This window comes from Camelus dromedarius, chromosome X (assembly GCF_036321535.1).
Source record: "Camelus dromedarius isolate mCamDro1 chromosome X, mCamDro1.pat, whole genome shotgun sequence".
Taxonomy (NCBI): Eukaryota; Metazoa; Chordata; class Mammalia; order Artiodactyla; family Camelidae; genus Camelus; species Camelus dromedarius.
The window spans coordinates 34657881-34678967 of NC_087472.1; the positions used below are offsets into that span (position 1 = coordinate 34657881).

Sequence of the window (21087 nt, forward strand, 5' to 3'; positions counted from 1 at the left end):
TCAGTTTCTGGAGATTTATTTTGTTCTTTGGTCATGTTTACCTGTTTCTTTGTGTGTTATGTAACTGTGTTGGGATCTGTGTATTTGAGAAAATAGCCATTTCTCCCATTTCTTAATGGACTGGCTTATTAGTTCAATGAAAGACCTTCATCAATCAACCTGGCTAGAGATTCTGAGGTTTCTGAAACCTTTTTTTAGGGGGATGTGACTTCTCTGGTCTTATGCATGCAATTTCTCAACTAAAGAGTATTGAAACTGAAGGTCACTTTGGATTGTAAGGACATCTTAGCAATATTAAGTCTTTTAACTCATGAACACAGATATATTTCCATTTATTTGTGTCATGTTTAATTTCTTCAGTACTGTTTTGTAGCTTCCAATTGGTATATTTATATATACTAAATAAAAGTTAACTATCAGGTAAGAATTCTTTGCTAAACCTTGCATTTTCAGTCATTTCAGAGTAAAAAACTATGGATAGGGTAACATTCATTGTTCCTACAAATTGTTTGATGATTGGCACAATTGCTGCCCATACCAGAGGCTCTGCTTATTCAGGCATTAAAGCTGTAGCTAGCTCCTTTATGGTACAATAGAATGGGGCCAGGGTCTGTATCCCAGCTTTCTCTATATTCATTATCATTAAATTTCCCTTAAGACTAGTCTCCTCTATTGACTGTCAACCTGAGGCCCTATGCTATAATATATTGGTATACTAAGCCTATTGAAATGTGATTTAATGTCTGCCCTTGCACTAAATGGTCTCTGACCATTAGTCTTTGTCTGTGTGTGTGTATGTGTGTATGTGTCTGTGTCTGTGTCTGTGAACCCGTATGAGTTTTTTTTTAATGATTTTTTTATCTCTTTCCTTGTCAGTTGGCCCTTCATGCTGCTGTTGATCTACTTTTGTAAAGTTGATCCCCATCCCCTAGCTCAGTAGGCTCAACAAAGGCTTCTTAACTAGGACTTAATGCCTGAAGGGAATGCTTCTCAAGGATTTTGAGAGGCTCAGGATTTACCTCCTCTAGTTTGTTTTGCTTGTTTATCTGCAGGCTTGTTCTACTTTGGGGAGCTTAACTGTGCAACTAAGAACGAAACCTCCAGGAACAGGAACCACTGGTGTCCTTGAAACTAAATCACCCTAATTTTTCCTTCTGTCAAACTCTCTTCACACTGCGTGGCTCTCCAGTCAGTGGTTTCCTGCTGGGCCCACTGGAAAGACTAGTTGGTGACAGGAAGCATTTTGAGGCTACTCTGGCCTACATCACCTCTTCTCATCAAAGAAACAAACTTCCAAAGGTGACACAAAAGAGCTTCCATTTGGGGCTCTCTGACAAGAAGTATTCAGTGTTCTGACAAGGATTTCAGGGTGAAGAGTTTTTTTTTTTAAATTTTGCTGTAGTGGTCACAGTGGATGGCAGAGGGTAGAAGTAGAGGCAGCCTTCAGGGGCAGTTATTGTGAAGTTCATCATGGAGAGGGGGACTATGGCGTGGGTGTTGCAGAAACGGTTTAAAGTTCTAGAGGTGTGAACTGAATATAATGGATATTGCATTGCTCGAGCTACATCTAAAAGTCACAATTCGGTAAAACAAGGCCGTTTTGAACTGTACTTCCCTGAACATATCTATTTTCAGTGTTTATTATAATGGAATTATTTCAACTTTTCAGAGATCTTAGAATTAGAGTGTACTTGCTAATCCTGACTCTCTGGTGAAATGTCAGTTATGTGAAACTGAAATAGAAGCTTTGAAATTTAAGTACATTTTCTATTGGCCACACCCAGGCACAAGTTCTAATTAAACACAGCTTTGGGGATATTAACACTTTAAATTTTACAAAGCACATTCATATCCATTCTCTTACTTGATCTTCACTATAGCTCTGTAGGGAGGAAAGTATTATCTCCATTTTATGGGTAAGGAAAGGGAATCTTAGCTTGAATACTGGCCCAAGGTGACTTGGCTAGCAGAAGAGCAGAAATGGAACCCAGCTCTTCTAATTCATAGGCCAGTGTTCTCTTCAGTCTACTGTGCTTTCTTTCATTAAGTTTTGGGGAACAAATTCAATATATTTCTCTGATAAGTGAACTTCAAATCAAAATAAGCCTGTAAAAATAGATAGCATTTTGGAATGCTACTAATTGAAAAGTCCAATAAATTGACCTTATATCTAAATAATATCTGAAGCCTCAAACTACTTGCACTTGGATTTGATGTGTGTGTGTGTGTACAGGGATAAATTCAGAACTGTATCTCTACTCCTGATAACAAAAGAATATTTTGTTGTTGCATAATTTTGATTTGCATTGCCAATCTGTATCAGAAATAAATCCACTATAGGGACTTATCTTTTTCTTCCTTCTTGAAGTATTGTTGTCTATAGGCAGTAAAGTACACAGATCTTAAGTGTACAGCTCAGTGAAAGTTTATATATGTGTAACATTCACCCATATCAAGACATAGAACATTTCTGGTCCTCCGAAAGGTTCCCTCTTGCCTCCTCCTAGTTGACACCTTCTTCCAAGGGTAACAACTATTCTGACTGCTATTATCATAGATTGGCTTTGCCTGATTTCAAACTTTATATAAATAGAATTGTATTATCTGTACTGTTTTGTGTCTGGCCTCTTTTTTAATGTAATGTACGTGAGATACATCCATGTGTATACTATTTTGTGTATACTATTAGTTCTTTTTTGTTATTGTGTACCATTCCCATGTGTGATTCACCACAATGTATTTATCCATTCCCCTTGTCTTAGTCAATTCAGGCTGCTGTAACAAAATGCCATAGACTGGGTGGCTTAAACAACAAACATTTTTTTCTCACAGTTCTGGAGGCTGGTAAGCTTCAAGATCATGGCACAAGCAGATTAGGTGTCTGGTGAGGGAGGTCCATCTTTTTGGTTTGCAGATGGCCACCTTCTTGCTGTGTCCTCACATGGTGGAGAGAGATCATCTCTTTGGCATTTATTTTTATAAGGACACTAATCCTGTTCATGAAGGCTCCACCCACATGACCTAATTACCTCCTGAAGACCCCACTTCAAAATACCATGACTTTGGGGATTAGGGCTTCAACATAAGAATTTTGGGAGGATGCAAACATTCAGTCCATAGCACCCCTGTTGATAGGCATTTGGGTTATTTTATAGGTTTTGGTTATTGTGAATAAAGCTGCTATGAACATTTTTGACCATATCTTTTGGCGGACATTCATACTCATTTTTCTTGGATATAAACCTAAGAGTGTAACTGCTAGGGTAGGTTCAATAATAAGACAGTTTAACTTCAAATTAATTTAATTTAGAATAATTTAACTCAGTATTAATGAAAGAACTGATGGCTAAGAATAAGAAAACCCACTTTGTGAAGAGCCACTCTTAGGGATAAAAATTGATCTGTTTTTTGTTCAGCAGGTCAAGATTCTCTTCCTGTCAGATATTAGAGAGTATTTTTGCTGTGGTTGGTGGGTTGGGTCTTTCATGCTTGTGGGTAGATAGATATTTATTTTCCTGGTGTCTGGTACATAGAGTGCACACCAGGACTGAGGAGCCATTTTAATACAAGCTGTATCTTTTTTGGATGGGGTCAAATTGTCTTTTCTTGAGTAATGTGGCTCAAATGATCATAAAATAACATTAAAAAATCAAGTTCCCTTTACAGAAATTTGCCTTAGGATTAACTTGGGATACATCTTTTGTTTTGAAAGTGAAGGTACACGTGTAATTTTATGTAATCCAAAAACTTGACTCTGGCAGTATAATTTAACATTACATCGAAGGTAAAGAATTTTTAAACATCATATGTCTGCTAGGAACATTTCCTAATGAAGTGTGATGTTGAAAGGGTATGGGGAAAATTCCTGTGGTCTGGGAAGCGGGTGAGGTGGTTGTAAACAGACGAGAAAACTGGAAAAGTGCTCCGAAGGAAGAGTACTGTTTCTGGAAAGGACTCAGAGTTTCTCCCGTCGTGCTGTACTGCTGGGCGTGCTGTAAGACAGAGACCCACCTTAACCCCTTCCTTGACAAAGATGATTACTTCAGGGTTTTGAGGGTTTTTTTGTTTTGTTTTGTTTTTTTAACAGAATTTAATTTGATAATGAATGTAAAAAAAAAAAAACCAGGGTCTGCATTACAGGCAATTACTTGTTGCACTGCTTCTGTCCTGCAAACAGTGGAACACCTAGACTTCCTCTTGGGTGTATTTGAAACCCTTCAGAGGCACCACGAAGCCTGGGTTAAGTCTAGAATTTTTACCAAGGCTTCCAAGGTCAGCAGCATCTCCTAGCCCTGCCTGCCTCCTCAACCTCAACCTTTGATAGTCTCCATGTGGCATCACCATTCCACAGTCTCTCAGCCCTAGTGTTTTGGTACGTTTCTCCCCTGTCTGGAATGTCCTTCCCCTGCCCAAATTGCTTAATTTTTATCCTTTAAGCTAAGTCCTGCCATCACCTTCCTTCGTAAAGCCTTCTATGTACCCTAGACTGGCTTACACGACCTTCTGCTGTTCTCCTATAGCCCTCTGTGCAGGTGCTGACCATACTGTATCAAAATGAACTCTCCTTCTCTTTCTTTTCCCATTAGACTTGAAATTGCTGAAAATATGTTGCTATCCCCAAGGCCTAGCACAGTGCCAGTCATATGATAGGCACTCAGTAAAAGATGGTTAAATTGATATTTGGATGGACATATAAACCAGCTTTTGGACTTTGGTCAGTGTGCCCATTCATTCAATGAACACTTGCTGGTCCTTAGGGGACCACTGCAAGGCACTATAGTCAGAGCTATAGGGGATACAGAGATGAACACTACATGGGCTGAGATGGGAGTTCATTCCAATAGCAGAGAGATGGCATGCCTGCAAATAGCAATAATCTAAAGTATGAGTACCCAGTGCCATGAAGGAGATATAAATAAAGGAATATAGAGAAGCTCAAAAGAAGGAGCAAGTATTTCATGGTGGGAAAATTGAAGAAGAAGGGTTCATAGAGAAGGCAGTATTTGAAGTAGGACTTGAGTGCAAGTAGGAAATGAATGAGTAGAGTCTCCAGTGTATCATGTGGTTTATTTTGGCTGAAAAGAGTAGATCTCATGAAGGAGTAATGAGCACTGGGGAACAACTAGAAATGTAGGAAGTGGCCATATTGGAGAGGGCCTTAAATGCCAGGCTAAGGAGTTTGTATTTGATTCCTATCAGTTGGAACAATCTTGGAAGCCCATGGAAGTTTCTGAGCAGCTTAGTGACATGGGTGGAGAAGTCCTTTAAGATTAATCTGGCAATGGCATATTTTAGCATTTTCTTAGTAAATCATTATTAGGTAATTAATTGCTAAGCTAATAATTAGTTTTACTAAATAGTGTGGAAAACCTCCAAGGTCTGTAGCTCCTTGACCTTTTCGTGCTAGTCCTGTCTCAGTGGAAATCTAGATGAGGTAAGAAATCATATGACCAATTAGTTCTGAGAAATGGAAATTGAAATTGACAGAGGAAAGAAAGACTATCAAGTCAGAAATGGCTCATAAAAATGCATAGACATATAAAGTGTTGTTTGCTTAGGAACCGTGTCCAAAACATTGCCTCCAGCTGTCTGGAAAAATCCGGACACAGTATATGAATGATATTGTTAACATTTATTCCTTTGGGGTAGTTTAGATCACTTCCAGTTAAAAATAACTGCAGTGTTCTAACCTCAGACTGTCTACTCTTACTCTCCCCTATAAACAGTGGATTCTGCATTGTCAGTTTGCTTTATAGTATGTTATATAACCAGAGCATCTGGTTTCTGGCCACCTTAGGCCAGGCCTTCAGCACTTTATGCCTGGATTATTACAACAACTTTCTCATTGGTATCCCTCTCTCCAGTGCCTCAAATCCAGCTTTTATCATAACAGCAAGATATTGTGGGAGGAATACTGGATGGAGAGTAAGATTAACTCAGTTTGAATCCTGGTCATATTGTTCATTAACTATATGACCCTGGGCAAGTTGTATCACCTCTGAGACTCAGTTCGTCAGCTCTAAGATGGAAGTAATGATCCTTGCCCTGGCTATCTCAAGGGACTGTCAAAAGATCATGTGAAAGTGCTCTGAAAACTGTTAATGACTTTACCGAGAATTGCACTCTACTGCCTGACTTTCCACCCTCTACGATCTAGTCCCAAGCCATCTATCTAATTTCATTGCTCACTATTCTCTAGGACCTATTCCCATCTCGGACACATACATAAGGTGTTCCCCTCATCTGGAGTATTCTCTACTCTTATCTCTGCTCATCCAAATCCAAGCAATAATTTAGGGACCAGTACAAATACTACATCCTCCTTGAAATCTTCCCTGATGACTTCTTTTTTTTATTTGAAGTATAGTTAGTTTACAATGTTGTGTCAATTTCTGGTGTCCAGCATAATGTTTCATATAGGTACATACATATATTCCTTTTCATATTCTTTTTCATTATAAGTTACTATAAGATATTGAATATAGTTCCCTGTGCTATACAGTAGAAACTTGTTGTTTATCTATTTTATATGTAGTAATTAGTATCTGCAAATCTTGAACTCCCAATTTATCCCTTCCTGCCCTCTGTTCCACCTGGTAACCATAAGTTTGTTTCCTATGTCTGTGAGTCTGTTTCTGATTTATAAATAAGTTCATTTGTATCTTTTTTTTAGATTCCACATAGAAGTGATATCATATGGTATTTTTCTTTCTCTAGATTACTTCACTTAGTATAACGATCTCCAGGTCCATCCATGTTGCTGCAAATGGCATTATTTTATTATTTTTTGTGGCTGAGTAGTATTCCATGGTATAAATATACCACAGCTTCTTTATCCAGTCATCTGTTGATGGGCATTTAGGCTGTTTCCATGTCTTGGCTGTTGTAAATAGTGCTATGAACATTGGGGTACATGTATATTTTTGAATTAGAGCTTCCTCTGGATATATGCCCAGGAGTGAGATTGCTGGACCTGATACCTTCTAATGCTCAAAGACTTCCCCCTTTTCTGAATGTTGCCAGTTATTATCAACACTTGCTTATGTACATTGCCTTTTATGGTTAGCTCTTTCATTTACCTAAGGCTTATGTCTTTAACTAGATTATGATTTTATGATGCCTTAGTTTGTTCATTTAACATTTAGTGAATGTTTATGAGGATGTTCCCTCTGTATTCCTCACAGAACCAAGTACAGAACTTAATAAATAATTTTTGTCTCATGTATTTGGAGATTCACATACAGACTCTCTTAAGAAAGAGACAAGTGAACCTGTCTTCTCTTCCAAGAGCTTGGAGTACCCTTCCTAACAATGCACCCTACCTCCACCTCCTACAGAACCATAGAAAGGCTGTTAGATTAGGACTGTTCAACAGAACTGTAATGATAGAAATATTCTTTAAAAAAAAGAGAAATATTCTACAGCTGTGCTTGTTCAATATGGTAGCCACTAGCCACATGTGGCTACTAAATGCTTGAAATGTGGCTAATGCCACCCACACTCACATAATGAGTAACTGAATTTTTAGCTGTATTTATTTTGAATCAATTTAAATGTAAACACCTGCATGTGGCTATGGCTGCTGTATTGGATAGCGTAGGTCTGCACCCTTGATTTTTGAACTTTTTGATTCAACAATTCAATGAGAAATACATTTTATATCGCAACCCAGTTTATATACATACAATCCACTGATGAGTTATGATGTGCTATTTGAAAAGTACACTTCTCGTTTTATAGATGGAGAATCTGAGGCTCAAAGAAGTGCAGTAAGTTCTCCAAGGTCACATAGCTAGTTAGTGACAGGGTGGGGCTAGAACCTACATTTTCGAATTCTTAAGCTAGAGCTATTTCCAAAAGGAATAAAGAATAATTTCTCCTTTTCTTCACCATGCCAAAAAAAAACCCACCCCCAATTTTTTCTTTTCAATGTTGGAGAAAAATCATTTGACACACTCTTAGTTTTGACTAAATATTGTCGTGTTGCCTTGCTTCCTACATGAACCATGAGCTCTGTATTAAGTATTGCTGCTTTTTGGCTTGGATACTGTCCAAAATCAAAGATACAGTATGATAGAGGCTTAGTTTGGACCCACTGCATGACTTGGCACTGGCACTAATGTGAAATGGTCTTTGGGAATACAACCACACTTTCTATAAGCAGATTGATTCTTAAGAACAGCAAAACCTGTTGATGAAGAATCAAGGTGATTCTCACCTCAGTTTGTGGAATAGATGCCTCAAGTCTTGAATTATAAAGCAACCAAATATTTTTCTCCATCCATCTATCGATCCATCCATCCAATGTGCTATCCTCTTTGTATGATTTATCAATAAAGATAACCTTTACAAAAGTGACATCTTTTTATTCTTCTGAGAAATGCATCTCTCCAAAAAGAACAGTTACCTTATCAAAAGCAAAAAGAGGCAGCAGTTTAGAGATGCAGAGGTCTATGTGTTAAGTACGTTCCTGACCTGTTTGTGTATGGAATCCCATTTCCTGATGGATGTATCCAAATGCATTTCAGTTAGCAGATAGCAGGCAATAATTTGTTCCTAAGTGTAAACAACAAACAAGATGTACTTAAAACAGCAGTAAGGTTTTCAAAAGTATCACTTTAAGGGAAGACCAGAGTCCAATTTTGCATTGCATTTGGTTCTTACCACCATTGACAGTAAAATGAATTGACTGAAATCTCTAAGAAATTTTGTATTTTGTGGCGCTAAGTTTCTATGGCCCAAATGCTTTTCCTAACTAAAAACCAAAGGGTCTTATTACTTAACAGTGGTCCCCTTGCCAACTGGACTGGTTATCTTTTTGGTGACTTACCCTGATATTTGTTAGGTGCAGCCCTCCTGTGTTCCACTACCACCAATACCAGTCAGTTAAATAGAATCTAATAAAGTCATAAACTCTAGCTGAATGATAACTCTTTGATTAAGATTCTCTAGTGTAAGTCTAAAAATGACAAGGTTTTCTTAGGGTGTCAGAGTTTATACTGGTCTGTAGAGAAATCATTCATGTCTTTCACATTATTTGACAACCCAGCATCATTAAGGTGTGACTTGCTGAGTAAATTCAGGAAAATTTGCAATTTTGAACATGAAAATCCCCCTTGAAATGCTAAGAATTGTGGTCCAGTTCTCTGTTTTCAAAATTCTTGATTGTCAGAAAACCAGGGCACTAGGAGGAAGAGAAAAGAAGATGGAGCAGGGCCTGTGCACAGACTAGCAGAGGCTGGGAAAACAAGGGCACAAAGTGGACCCAGGACGATGGGAATGAAGGTGCATTTTAGGCTGAGTTTTGTTCTTCTGGATTTCTCCTGCCTTCCTAGGCTCTGCTAATCAACCTGCCATCTACCATGCCCCTCTACACAATCCCTATGCAGGTTGATTTCCTCTTCACTTCTTTTAACCTCTTATTCCTTTGTCATTCAAATCTATAAATCCAGCATGTTCTGGCTGGATCAAGATTATCAACCACCCCTACCATGTTTTTCTCCTACCATTTCAGCACCCACACTTGAAAACTGCAAGTTGTTTTTTGACTCTCTGTCTCACTCTTCCCAGCCCCTCCCTACATACAGTTGTTTGCCATATCCTTTTGGTGTTCTCCCAACCAGGAATTTCATCTCTTCCCCCAGTCCACTTATATCGTATTTCCATTAAGGCTCAGCTCATATTGCTACCTTTTCTAGGTTATAGAAGACCCATTCATCCCCAGATTAATCATGTGTTGCCTTCCACATCACTTTCCTTTCTTTTTTTAAATTGAAGTATAGTTGATTTACAATATTATATTAGTCACAGGTGTATAACTTTGTGATTCAGTATTTTTTAGATTATACTCCATTAAAAGTTATTATAAGATAATAGCTATAATTTCCTGTGCTATACAATATATCCTTGTTGCTTATCTTTTTTATACATAGTAGTTTGTATCTCTTAATCCCACACACCTAATTTGCCCCTCCCCCTTCCTTCTCCCTTTTGGTAACCACTAGTTTGTTTTCTATATCTATCTGTGAGTCTGTTTCTGTTTTACATACATATTTTCTTGTATTACTTTTTAGATTCCACATAGAAGTGGTATCATACAGTATTTGTCTTTCTCTGTCTGATTTATTTCACTAAGCACAATATTCTCTAGGGCCATCCATGTTGCTGCAAATGGAAGAATTTTATTCTTTTTTTTGGCTAGTTGAGTAATATTCCGGGGTGTGTGTGTGTGTGTGTGTCTGTGTGTGTGTGTGTCTCTGTGTATACATACATACATATATATATATATATATACACACATACCACTTCTAGGGGGGAGAGTATAGCTCAGTGGTAGAGTGCATGCCTAGCATACCCAAGGTCCTGGGTTCAATCCCCAACACCACCACTAAAAATAAGTAAATATATAAACCTAAAAACCTTACCCCAAAAAACAAAAAAACAAAAACTAATATATATGTATACACATACACCTCAATGTTCATAGCAGCACTGTTTATAATAGCCAAGATATGGAAGCAACCCAAGTGCCCATCAACAGATGAATGGGGAAAAAACCAGATTTATGGATAAAGAAGAAGTGATTATATAATCACTCCACAACCCAGGAGTGGAGTTGCTGGATCATATGGTAGTTCTATTTTCAGTTTTCTGAGGAACCTCCATACTGTTTTCCATAGTGGTTTTACCAATTTACATTCTGACGAACAGTGTACAAGTGTTCCTTTTCCACATCATCTCTAACATTTGTTATTTGTAGTTTTTTTGATGATAGCCATTCTGACAGGCGTGAATTCATATCTCCCCTTGTTGTCTTGATACACATTTCTCTGATAATTAATGATGTTGAGCATCTTTTCATGTACCTGTTAGCCATCTGTATGTCTTCTTTAGAAAAATGTCTATTCAGGTCTTCTGCTCATTTTTTGATTGGGTTGTTTGTTTTTTTGATATTGAGTTGTAAGCTATTTATATATTTTGGATACTAATCCCTTGCCAGTCATATCATTGGCAAATGTTTTCTTCCTTTTGATACGTTATCTCTTCATTTTGTGGATGACTTACTTTGCTGTGCAGAAAGCTTTTAAGTTTAATTAGATCCCATTTGTTTATTTTTGCTTTTATTTCTTTTGCTTTAGGAGACAGATCTATAAAAATATTGCTACAGTTTATGTCAAAGAGTGTTCTGCCTATGATCTCTTCCAGTTTTATGGTTTCAGGTCTTACATTTAGATCTTTAATGCATTTCAAGTTTATTTTTGTATATAGTGTGAGGAAATGTTTTAATCTCATTGTTTTACATGTAGTTGTCCAGTTTTCCCAGCACCACTTATTGAAGAGACTGTCTTTTCTCCATTGTATATTCTTGCCTTCTTTGTTGCAGATTAATTAACCATAGATGTGTGGGTTTATTTCTGAGCTCTCTATTCTATTCCATTGATCTGTGTGTCTGTTTATGTGCCAGTAACATGCTGTTTTGATTACTGTAGCTTTGTAGTATAGTATGAAGTGAGGGAGCATGATACCTCCAGCTTTGTTCATTTTTCTCAAGATTGCTTTGACAATTTGGGGTCTTTTGTGGTTCTATATGAATTTTAATATTATTTGTTCTAGTTCTGTGATAAATCTCATGAGTATTTTGATAGGAATTTCATTAAATCTGTAGATTGCTTTAGGTAGTATGGTCATTTTATCAGTATTAAGTCTTTCAATCCAAGAGCACGGTATATCTTTCTATTCCTTTGTATCATCTTCAATTTCATTCATCAGTGTTTTATAGTTTTCAGAGTGTAGGTCTTTTACCTCCTTGGGTAAGTTTATTCCTAAGAATTTTATTCTTTTTGATGAGATTTTAAATGGAATTTTAAAACTTTCTCTTTCTGTTAGCTTATTATTAGTGTACAGAAAAGCAACGATTTCTGTATATTAATCTTGTATCCTGCAATGTTGCTGAATTCATTTATTCTAACAGTTTCTGGGTTGAGACTTTAGGGTTTTCTATATGAAGTATCATGTCATCTGCAAATAGTGACAGTTTTACCTCCCTCCCAATTTGGATGACTTTTATTTCTTATTTTTTCTGATTGATGCGGCTAGGACTTCCAATACTATGTTAAATAGTGTAGAGAGCGGGCATCCTTGTCTTGTTCCTGAATTTAGGGGAAAGGCTTTTAGTTTTTCACTGTTGAGTATGATGTTAGCTGTGGGTTTGTCATAAATGGCCTTTATTGCACTGAGATATGTTCCCTCTGTAGTCACTCTGTGAGAGTTTTTATCATGAACGGATGTTGAACTTTGTCAAATGCCTTTTCTGCATCTATTGAGATGGTCATATTATTTTTATCCTTCATTTCATTAATGTCATATATCTCATTGATTTGTGAATGTTGAACCATCCTTGTGTCCCTGGAGTAAATCCAACTTGATCATGGCATATGATCCTTTTTATATATTGTTGGATTCAGTTTGCTAATAGTTTGCTGAGGATATTTGCATCTACATTTAGCAAAGATATTGGCTTGTAATTTTGTTTTTTTTTTATAGTATCTTTGTGTGGGTTTGGTATCAGGGCAATGGTGGCCTCATAAAATGAATTTGGGAGTGTTCCAGCCTCTTCAGTTTTTTGGAATAGTTTGAGAAGGATAGGTATTTGTTCTTCTTTATATGTTTGGTAGAATTTCCCTGTGAAGCTATCCAGTCCTGGACTTCTGTTTGCCAGGAGTTTTTTTGTTTTAATTACAAATTCAATTTCACTGCTAGTAATCACTCCAATCAAATTGTCTGTTTCTTCTTGATTTAGTCTTGGCAGGTTGTATGTTTTTAGAAATTTGTCCATTTCTTCTAGGTTATCCAATTTGTTGGCATATAACTTTTCATAGTATTCTCTTATGATTTTTTGTATCTCTCTGGTATCAGATATTATTTCTCTTTATTTGGGTCTTCTCTCTTTTATTCTTGGTGAGCCTGGCTAAAGGTTGGTCAATTTTGTTTATTTTTTCAAAAACCTAACTCTTGATTTCATTGATCTTTTCTATTGTTTTTGACCTCTATTTTATTTATTTCCTCTCTGATCTTTATTATTTCCTTCCTTCTGGTGACTTTGGGCTTTGTTGTTCTTTTCCTAATTCTTTTAGGTGGTATGTTAGGTTGTTTATTTGATGTTTTTCTTATTTTTTGAGGAATGACTGTATTGCTATAAACTTCCCTCTTAAAGCTACTTTTGCTACATCCCTTAGATTTTGGAATGTTGTTTCTCCATTTTCATTTATGTCAAGGTATTTTCTGATTTCCTCTTTGATTTCTTCATTGGCTCATTTGTTTTTTAGTAGCATGTTGTTTAGTCTCCATGTGTTCGTGGTTTTCCCATTTCCCTTCCTGTAATTGATTTCTAGTTTTATACCCGCTGTGGTCAGAAAAAATGCTTGATATAATTTCTATCATCTTTAATATTTGTTGATACTTGTTTTGAGGCCTAGCATGTGCTCTCTCCTGGAGAACATTCTATATGCGCTTGAAAAGAACATGTTTTTTGCTGTTTTTCTATGTAATGTCTTGTAGATTTCTATTAAGTCCAATTGGTATATTATGTCATTTAAGACCACTGTTGCCTTATTAATTTTCTGTCTAGATAATCTGTCCATTGATGTAAATGTGATGGTAAAGTCCCCTACTATTATTATATTATTGCCAATTTCTCCTTTCATGTCTGTTAGTATTTGCTTATATATTTAGGTCCTCCTGTTTTGGGTACATATTTGTTAACAAGTGTAATATCCTCATCTTGTTTTGAGCCCTTTATCATTATATAATACCCTTCTTTGTCCTTTGTTATAGCCTTTGTTTTTTTTAAATTTTTTTAATTGAAGCATAGTCTGTTTACAATGTTGTCTTAATTTCTGGTGTACAACATAGTGATTCAGTTTTATATATATATATATGTGTGTGTGTGTGTGTGTGTGTGTGTGTTCCTTTTCATATTCTTTTTCATTATAGGCTATTGCAAGGCATTGAATACAATTTCCTGTGCTATACAGTGGTACTTGCTGTTTATCTCTTTCATATATGCTAGTTAGTATCTGCAAATCCAGAACTCCCAATTTATCTCTCCACCACCCCCTTCCTTCCCTGGTAACCACAAGTTTGTTTTCCATGTCTGTGAATCTGTTTCTGTTTTGTAAATAAGTTTGTCTCAATTTTTTAGATTCCACGTATAAGTGATATCATACGGTATTTTTCTCTTTCTGGCTTACTTCACTTAGTATGACAATCTTCAAGTCCATCCATGTTGCTGCAAATGGTATTATTTTAGTCTTTTTAATGGCTGAGTAGTATTCCATTGTATATGCCACAACTTCTTTATCCAATCATCTGTTCATGGACATTTAGTTTGCTTCCATGTCTTGGCTACTGTAAATAGTACTGCTGTGAACATTGGGGTGCCTATATCTTTGTGAATTAGAGTTTCCTCCAGATATATGCCCAGGGGTGGGATTGATGGATCATATAGCCTTTGTTTTAAAATCCATTTTGTCTGATATGAGGATTGCTACCTTCGCTTTCTTTTGCATGTTTCTGTTCTCATGAAACACCATCTTCCATGTCCTCACTTTTATTCTACCCATGTCTTTATCCCTGAAGCAAGTCTCTTATAGGTAGCATATTGAAGAGTCTTGTTTTTTATCTAGTTCACCACTCTATGTCTTTTGATTGTATCATATAGTCCATTGACATTTAAAGTAATTATTGATAAGTATGTACTTATTACCATTTTATTACTTGTTTCCTGGTGGTTTTTGTTGTTCTTTTCATTTCTTCTTCTTTGTGCTTATTCCCGTGTGGTTTGATGTTTTTCTTTAGTAGTATGCTTGTTTTCCTTTCTTCTCAGTTTTTGTGTGTCTATTATAGGATTTGGATTTGTGGTTACCATGAGGTTCATATATGTTGACCTATAATTATGTCTACTTGTTTTAAACTAGTAGTCGTTTTAAGTTCAAACACATTCTAAAAGATCTACAATTTTTACTCCCCTCCCCCAAATTTTTTTTGCTTTTTTCCCCTACATTTTATGTTTTTGATGTCATATTTTACGTCTTCAGTCTTATCCCATTACTGTTTATTGTAGTTACAGTTGCTTTTACAATTTCATGTCTTTTAATCTACATACTAGCTTATTTAAGTGGTTGATCCTCGGTCTTACTATAATACTTGTCTCTCCTAGTGGGATTTTCCCTTTCCAATAAATTATTACTTCTTTTCCATTTAGAGAAGACCCTTCAACATTTTAGGGTAAGCTGAGTATTGATGAACTACTTCAGTTTTTGCTTATCTGAGAAGTCTTTTATCTCTCCTATTCTAAGTGATAATCTTGCTAGGTAGAGTATCCTAAGTTGCAGGTTTTTCCTGTTCAGCACTTTGAATATATCATGCCACTTCCTTCTGGCCTGCAAAGTTTCTACAGAGAGATCAGCTAATAGCCTTATGGGGATTCTCTTGAATATGGCTCTTTGTTTTTCTCTTGCTGCCTTTGAAATTCTCTCTTTATCTGTATCTTTTGCCATTTTAATTATGATACGTCTTGGTATGGGTCTGTTTGGGTTCATCTTGTTTGGGATCCTCTGTGATATCTGTAGATGGATATTTGTTTCCTTCTTCAGGTTTGGGAAGTTTTCAGCTATGATTTCTTTAAATACATTTTTTATCCCCTTTTCTCTCTCTTCTTCTGGAACCCCTATGATGCAAATATTTGGATGCTTTACTGTTATCACAGAGATCTCTTCAGTTGCTTTCATTTTTTAAAATTTGTTTTTCTTTCTACTGTTCTGATTGGATGGTTTCTATTATTTTGTCTTCTAGATCACTTATGCATTCCTCTGTATCACTTTGTCGGCTATTCTTTCCTTCTAATGTGTGTTTTATTTCAGCTCTTGGGTTATTAATTTCTGATTGGGTCTTTTTTTTTTAATATTTTCTCATTCCTTGTTGAAATGTTCACTGTTTAGATCAATTATTTTCCCTAATTTAGTTAACATTTTTGTTACCAATGTTTGGAATTCTTTATCTGATAAGTTTTTTATTTCTGTTTCATTATTTTTTCAGAGATTTTCTCTTGTTCTTTTGATTGAGACTAGTTAGTCTCCCTTTTTGTTTTTGCTTAACTTTCTTGCCTCTATGAATTTAGGTTAAGACAGTTATCCATTGTGATCTTGAAAGTGTATCCTTCTGTGGGAGTGTCCCTATAAAGACTGTGTGTGTGTCTGATGCCTTTGATAGGAGAGCTAGGTTTGACATGGACGTCACATCTTTCCTCAGGGTGTGCTGGCAGCTATTGCCTTGGTAGCTGGTGTGGCTGGAGATGTAAGGGCTAGAGCTAGTGCTGGGTGTGGGCAGTGCTTCCTCTCTACACATTGGCTGTAACTGCCCTGTTAGAGGTATGGTCTGATCTCAAGTTGCTGAAGCAGAAGCCCTGAGGGTGGGGCTTGAGCTGGATCTCTTCCCTTTAAGTGTGTGTTTTTCCCTTTCCCTGCTCCAGGACCTTTACCCCGGAGGAGGGGAGTACTGAAGCAAGTGTGGCTGGTGTGCTGACAGAGGTCTGATATGTAGGTGTCCACGGCTCTGCTTAGACATAACCTCGAGTACAAATCCCCTTTGTCCCTCACAGCCTCTGCCACCCCTGCCCTGTTGTGGAACCACTCTGCAGGACTGGCGATGCCCATATGGCCTCTCCTTGTATACTGAGAGGTAAGCTGTGGTGCAGCAGCCACCATCAGAGATCTGGGCAGCTTCTGAGGTGCCGCTTGAGTTAGAGCTAAGAAGGGCTGCTGCTGCCTCACCTGGGCTCTGCTATGGGACTGGGTTGCCTCTGTGTCCCATGGTTGAGACTTTTCCCCTGTTGTGGCTGCCCCAGATCCAGTGCAGTGCTGTGGCATGGTTTGAGCAGGGCCAGAGCATTCTTTTGGCACAGGCCGGGGAGTGCATGGGGAGCCGGTTGTGGGAAACTGGCAGCCACTAAGGCAGACCCCTCTCTGCCCTGCCTCAGGGGAAGCTCCCCTAGGTCTCGCACAGCTAATCACTATCCCCAGCCTCAGTTGCTCCCACCTTGTTGTGGAACCATTCTGCAGGGCAGACAGGATCCTTGTGATCTCTCTGTGTGTATCAGGAGTGGGGAGCGAGCTGTGGTCGGGTGACTGCCATCAGAGATCTGGGTGGCTTCTGGGGTCACTGCTTGAGTTAGTGTCAATGGTGTCCACTGCCACTCAACTTGGGCTCCACCCCAGGACTGGTTCGCCTCTGCATCCCATGGTCAAGTCTTTTTCCTGGTCATGGCTGCCCCAGAACCAGTGCTGTGCTGTGGCATGAAGTGAATGGGATGGGAGCATTTGCTTAGTTCCAGCTGGGTTGCCTGAGGAGCTAGTCATGGGAAACTGGCAGCCCCTAGAGCAGATCTCTCTCCACCCTGCCTCAGGGGCAGCCAGCATGCCTGCACTCCTCATGAGCGGATTCCAGTCTGCTCCAGCCCTTCTCTTTGTCCCAGCTCTCCTCCCACCAGGCAAGGGGGCTTGTCTCCTCCACATAGAACCCCAGGACTGGGATACCCAGTATGTGGCTCGATCTGTTCACTCCCCAGGGCTGGTGTCCATCTATGTGATTTCCCTTTTCCTCTGAGTCCCTTCCCAGGGGTATAGGTCTCCACTTGATCACTTTTCTTCCCCTCCTATCTAATTACGTGTAGATTGTTCTTACAGCCTTGGTTGTACAGGAGTCCTTCTGCCAGTTTCCAGTTAGTTTTAGTGATAATTGTTCCATATGTAGATGTATTTTTGATGTGTTCATGCTAAAGATGGGCTCCATGTCCTCTTTTTCTACCATCTTGATCTCTTCTCGCTCACTTTCCTTCCTTGTAATACTTATTGTTTTTAGTTGTTCCTAGACCTATCCTCTCTACTAGATTAAAAGCTTTTGGAGGATGGAGGCTACATCTCAGTGATGTTTTATCATCTGTGCTTAGCACACAGTAGGTATTCTGTAAAAGTTTATGGAATGAGTATATGAATGTATATTCAGCCCTTACCATATCTGTCTCCCATGAACATTTTCTTATATTTTTGAAGCTGTGACCCGACAGTAAATGTGTATGTATTAAATGTGTGAATATAACAAAAAAGAAACAGACTCACAGATATAGAGAACAAACTAGTGGTTACTAGTAGGGAGAGGGATGGGGGAGGGGCAAGGTAGGGGTAGAGGATTAATAGGTACCAACTACTATGTATAAAATAAATAAGCTACAAGAATATATAGTACAAAACAGGGAATATAGCCAACATTTTATAACTATGAATGGAATATAGCCTTTAAAAATTGTGAATCACTATGTTGTACACCTGAAACTTACATAAGATTGTACATTAACTGTAGGGCAACAAAAAAAATGTAAAAATGTGTATATATTGCTGAGAAGGCTGTTTTGGAACCAGCAGTGTCCTGACATGCTTTTAGAATAAGGTGATCTACAGGAAGATATGCTGTGGTGTCTCCGGCTTTTTCTGGCTCTGAGATTCTGTGACCCTTTGATTTCACCTGAGAGTGTGTTGTTTGTGGGTCTGAAACACCCCAGAATCTAGGAGCTTTGATGTACCATTCTTTGTTAAGCCATACCAGAAAATTTGTTGTTTAAAGTGATTTTTCACTTATTTGCAGTTTTACAAAATAACCCTTAAAAATACAGTCAATTACTGGAAAGCAAATTATTAAAGTAAGTCATCAGCAAAAATGGCAGAGTGAGGACCTCTGAAAAGTCTACCCATAATAGAAATGAAAAGAACTGGCAAAAATGATCAGAATCAACTTTTTCAGAACTCTGGAAATTAACCAAAGGGTTACACCAGTTTGGAGAGTATTTATTCATGAAAAATGACCAAAATAGTGAGCTTTGTGGCGTTTTCACTTTCACCTTGCCTATCCTTTGCTCTCTAGCTTTGCAGTAGCCTTGAGAACCCAGAGCCTGCAATCACAGGGAGCTGGCAGCTTGGTAGCCCCTGGAGGACATAGAATGGGGTTGGAGCTCCTGTAAAGCCTCATTTCTAGAGAATTGTCATTATTTAATCTGTCTGCCATCCCCAGAAGACCCCACATTCAGGACTTGTATTTATTTGCCCTGACTTGGAGGTGCAAAAAGCCTTCCCCCCAGGGCTTTGTTTGAAAACCATTAGAAGCAATAGATTAACTTTACAGCTGTTTGAGGAATAGATGACCAAAAAGTTTAAAAGGAAAAGCTGGGGAGTAATATGTCCATTGGGGCTTTGAAAAGGTCTGGCATGCTCCTGGGAATCTAGAAGACCACATGCATGCTCGGGGCTATGTGCATTCCCAAGGCTGCGTGGGAGGCTCAGGAAGACCAGAGAGGACTCTAAGCTCTCACTCTGGCTGACCTTGAGCTCTGTACCAGCAGAAAGAGAAGACTAAGGCAGAGTTAATCAACTGCCTGGCTGAGTGTTGAAGGCATGCCCCAATGTGTACACAGAGCCCTTTGGCCAAGACTGGGAGACTTTTTGGTTCTAGATGCTTATGGAAATCTTTTTTTCAATTATTAGTCAACCACGAAGCTAACCCAGTACAGACTTCAGTGCAATGATCATTAAAGTAGAATGAAACAGAGTGAAGCCTGTTGTCCATCAGACCTTGAAGAAGCTAATTCTTGGTCCACCAAGTTGCAGAATTTGTAGCTCTACCTGTATAGTCCCTATGTCCTTAAACAGGCTGAGAGGGCAAGGAACTCATGTGGGGCTGATGTCTTGTTTGTTAATATTAAGGCAAGACCAAAGTAGTTTATGAAAAAGTTTTTTTTAAAGGATTGCTGTTAATTATAAGTGATTCTTTTGGAAATGCCATTTCGCTTCCGCACCTCAACTACATCCCAGTTTGCTTCTTCATCTCTCTGAGTTCTTCTTGTGGAAGACCCATTCCTCTTTCTCCCCCAGCTCCCTTGTATCTACTCTCCCCAGGTTACTGCTCTTAGCTTCTGCTAATCTCATCTTCTGTTCTGGCTTTCATTTGTTTCATCCATGTAGCTTTCAACTTGGGCTGGCTATGGCCTAACACACTGCATTCTGAGAGTCTGTTTTCTAAGAGAGTATTAGGAAGAATAGAGACTGTAATGGCCTTTATGCTGGCCTGAGAGGGGTGGAAGTGCAAGAGGAAAATTCTTTGGCTACCATTTTGGTCAGAGCCATCTCAAATGAAGCAGTGTGGTTCTCACAGGCTTTAAGAGGCTGTACTAATTTGACCAGATAGCTGGGCAGTGACTCACTGAGACAGGGCTGGTGATAGAGATTTTTTTTTCTCAGCCAGTACTAAAAAAAGACCCAATGCTTGTATGCATACATGCTGTACATTCATCCGATGCCACCCTCCCTCATCCCTACCAGGGGAATGCCAGAGAGGTTGTCCCTTTCCCACATTCTACCCCAGCTACTTATATTCTGTTTTTTTTTTCTCTTTTCTAGGCTACACTGGATATTCGTTTTAACCTGATTTCTCTTGCCTGTGAGGGGTAGAGAGTAGGGTGAGAAGGTACACAGTGTGATTTACACCACTTCAGTCCACCACCTCCTGGGGGTGGCCTGACCTGGATGATCATTTTTAGCCTGGAATTTCCTGGGCATGGGCCCGGGGCCGAGGCCAGTGGCAGAAAGGCTAAGATGGCACAGGCTCTCTGGCAGATTGGGCAGTGATGAGTTTTCACTGGGGAATGAAATCGCTGTCTCATCTCTAACATCTTTAGGTCTGAAATACTGCCAAGGCTAATGACCCTAATGATTAAAACATCTTGAGGAGAAAGGCTACTTAAATCCCTGAAAGATTGGACTTCTGGAATATGTTTCAAGAAAGGCCGTATCCCTGGGTAGCTGTGTTTCTAAAATTATAACTTTAAACAAATTATAACTTCAGTTTACACCAATTAATTATACAAAGCGTAACTTCAACCTCCAACCAAGTAACCTGTTTTCGTGATCAGATAAGACTCATTTATACTTAAGAACATTTATTTCTATGAAAGCAGCATGCTCCTGCCTTAGAAAACAAAGCCAG

The 21087-nt window shown here is 38.4% G+C and overlaps 1 protein-coding gene across 4 annotated transcripts in view; it reads left to right on the forward strand.

Moving 5' to 3' along the window:
* Positions 1-21087, forward strand: part of ATG4A (autophagy related 4A cysteine peptidase) — a 52847-nt gene that overhangs the window by 10209 nt on the left and 21551 nt on the right. For 2 of the 4 annotated variants that reach the window (XM_031445553.2, XM_064482922.1), the window contains exon 2: positions 16529-16737. The exons of the other annotated variants lie outside the window; for them this stretch is intronic. In XM_031445553.2, the coding sequence (XP_031301413.1) occupies positions 16713-16737 (25 nt within the window). In that variant the 5' untranslated portion in view covers positions 16529-16712. The remainder of the gene's footprint in view (positions 1-16528; positions 16738-21087) is intronic. 4 annotated transcript variants of the gene reach the window in all.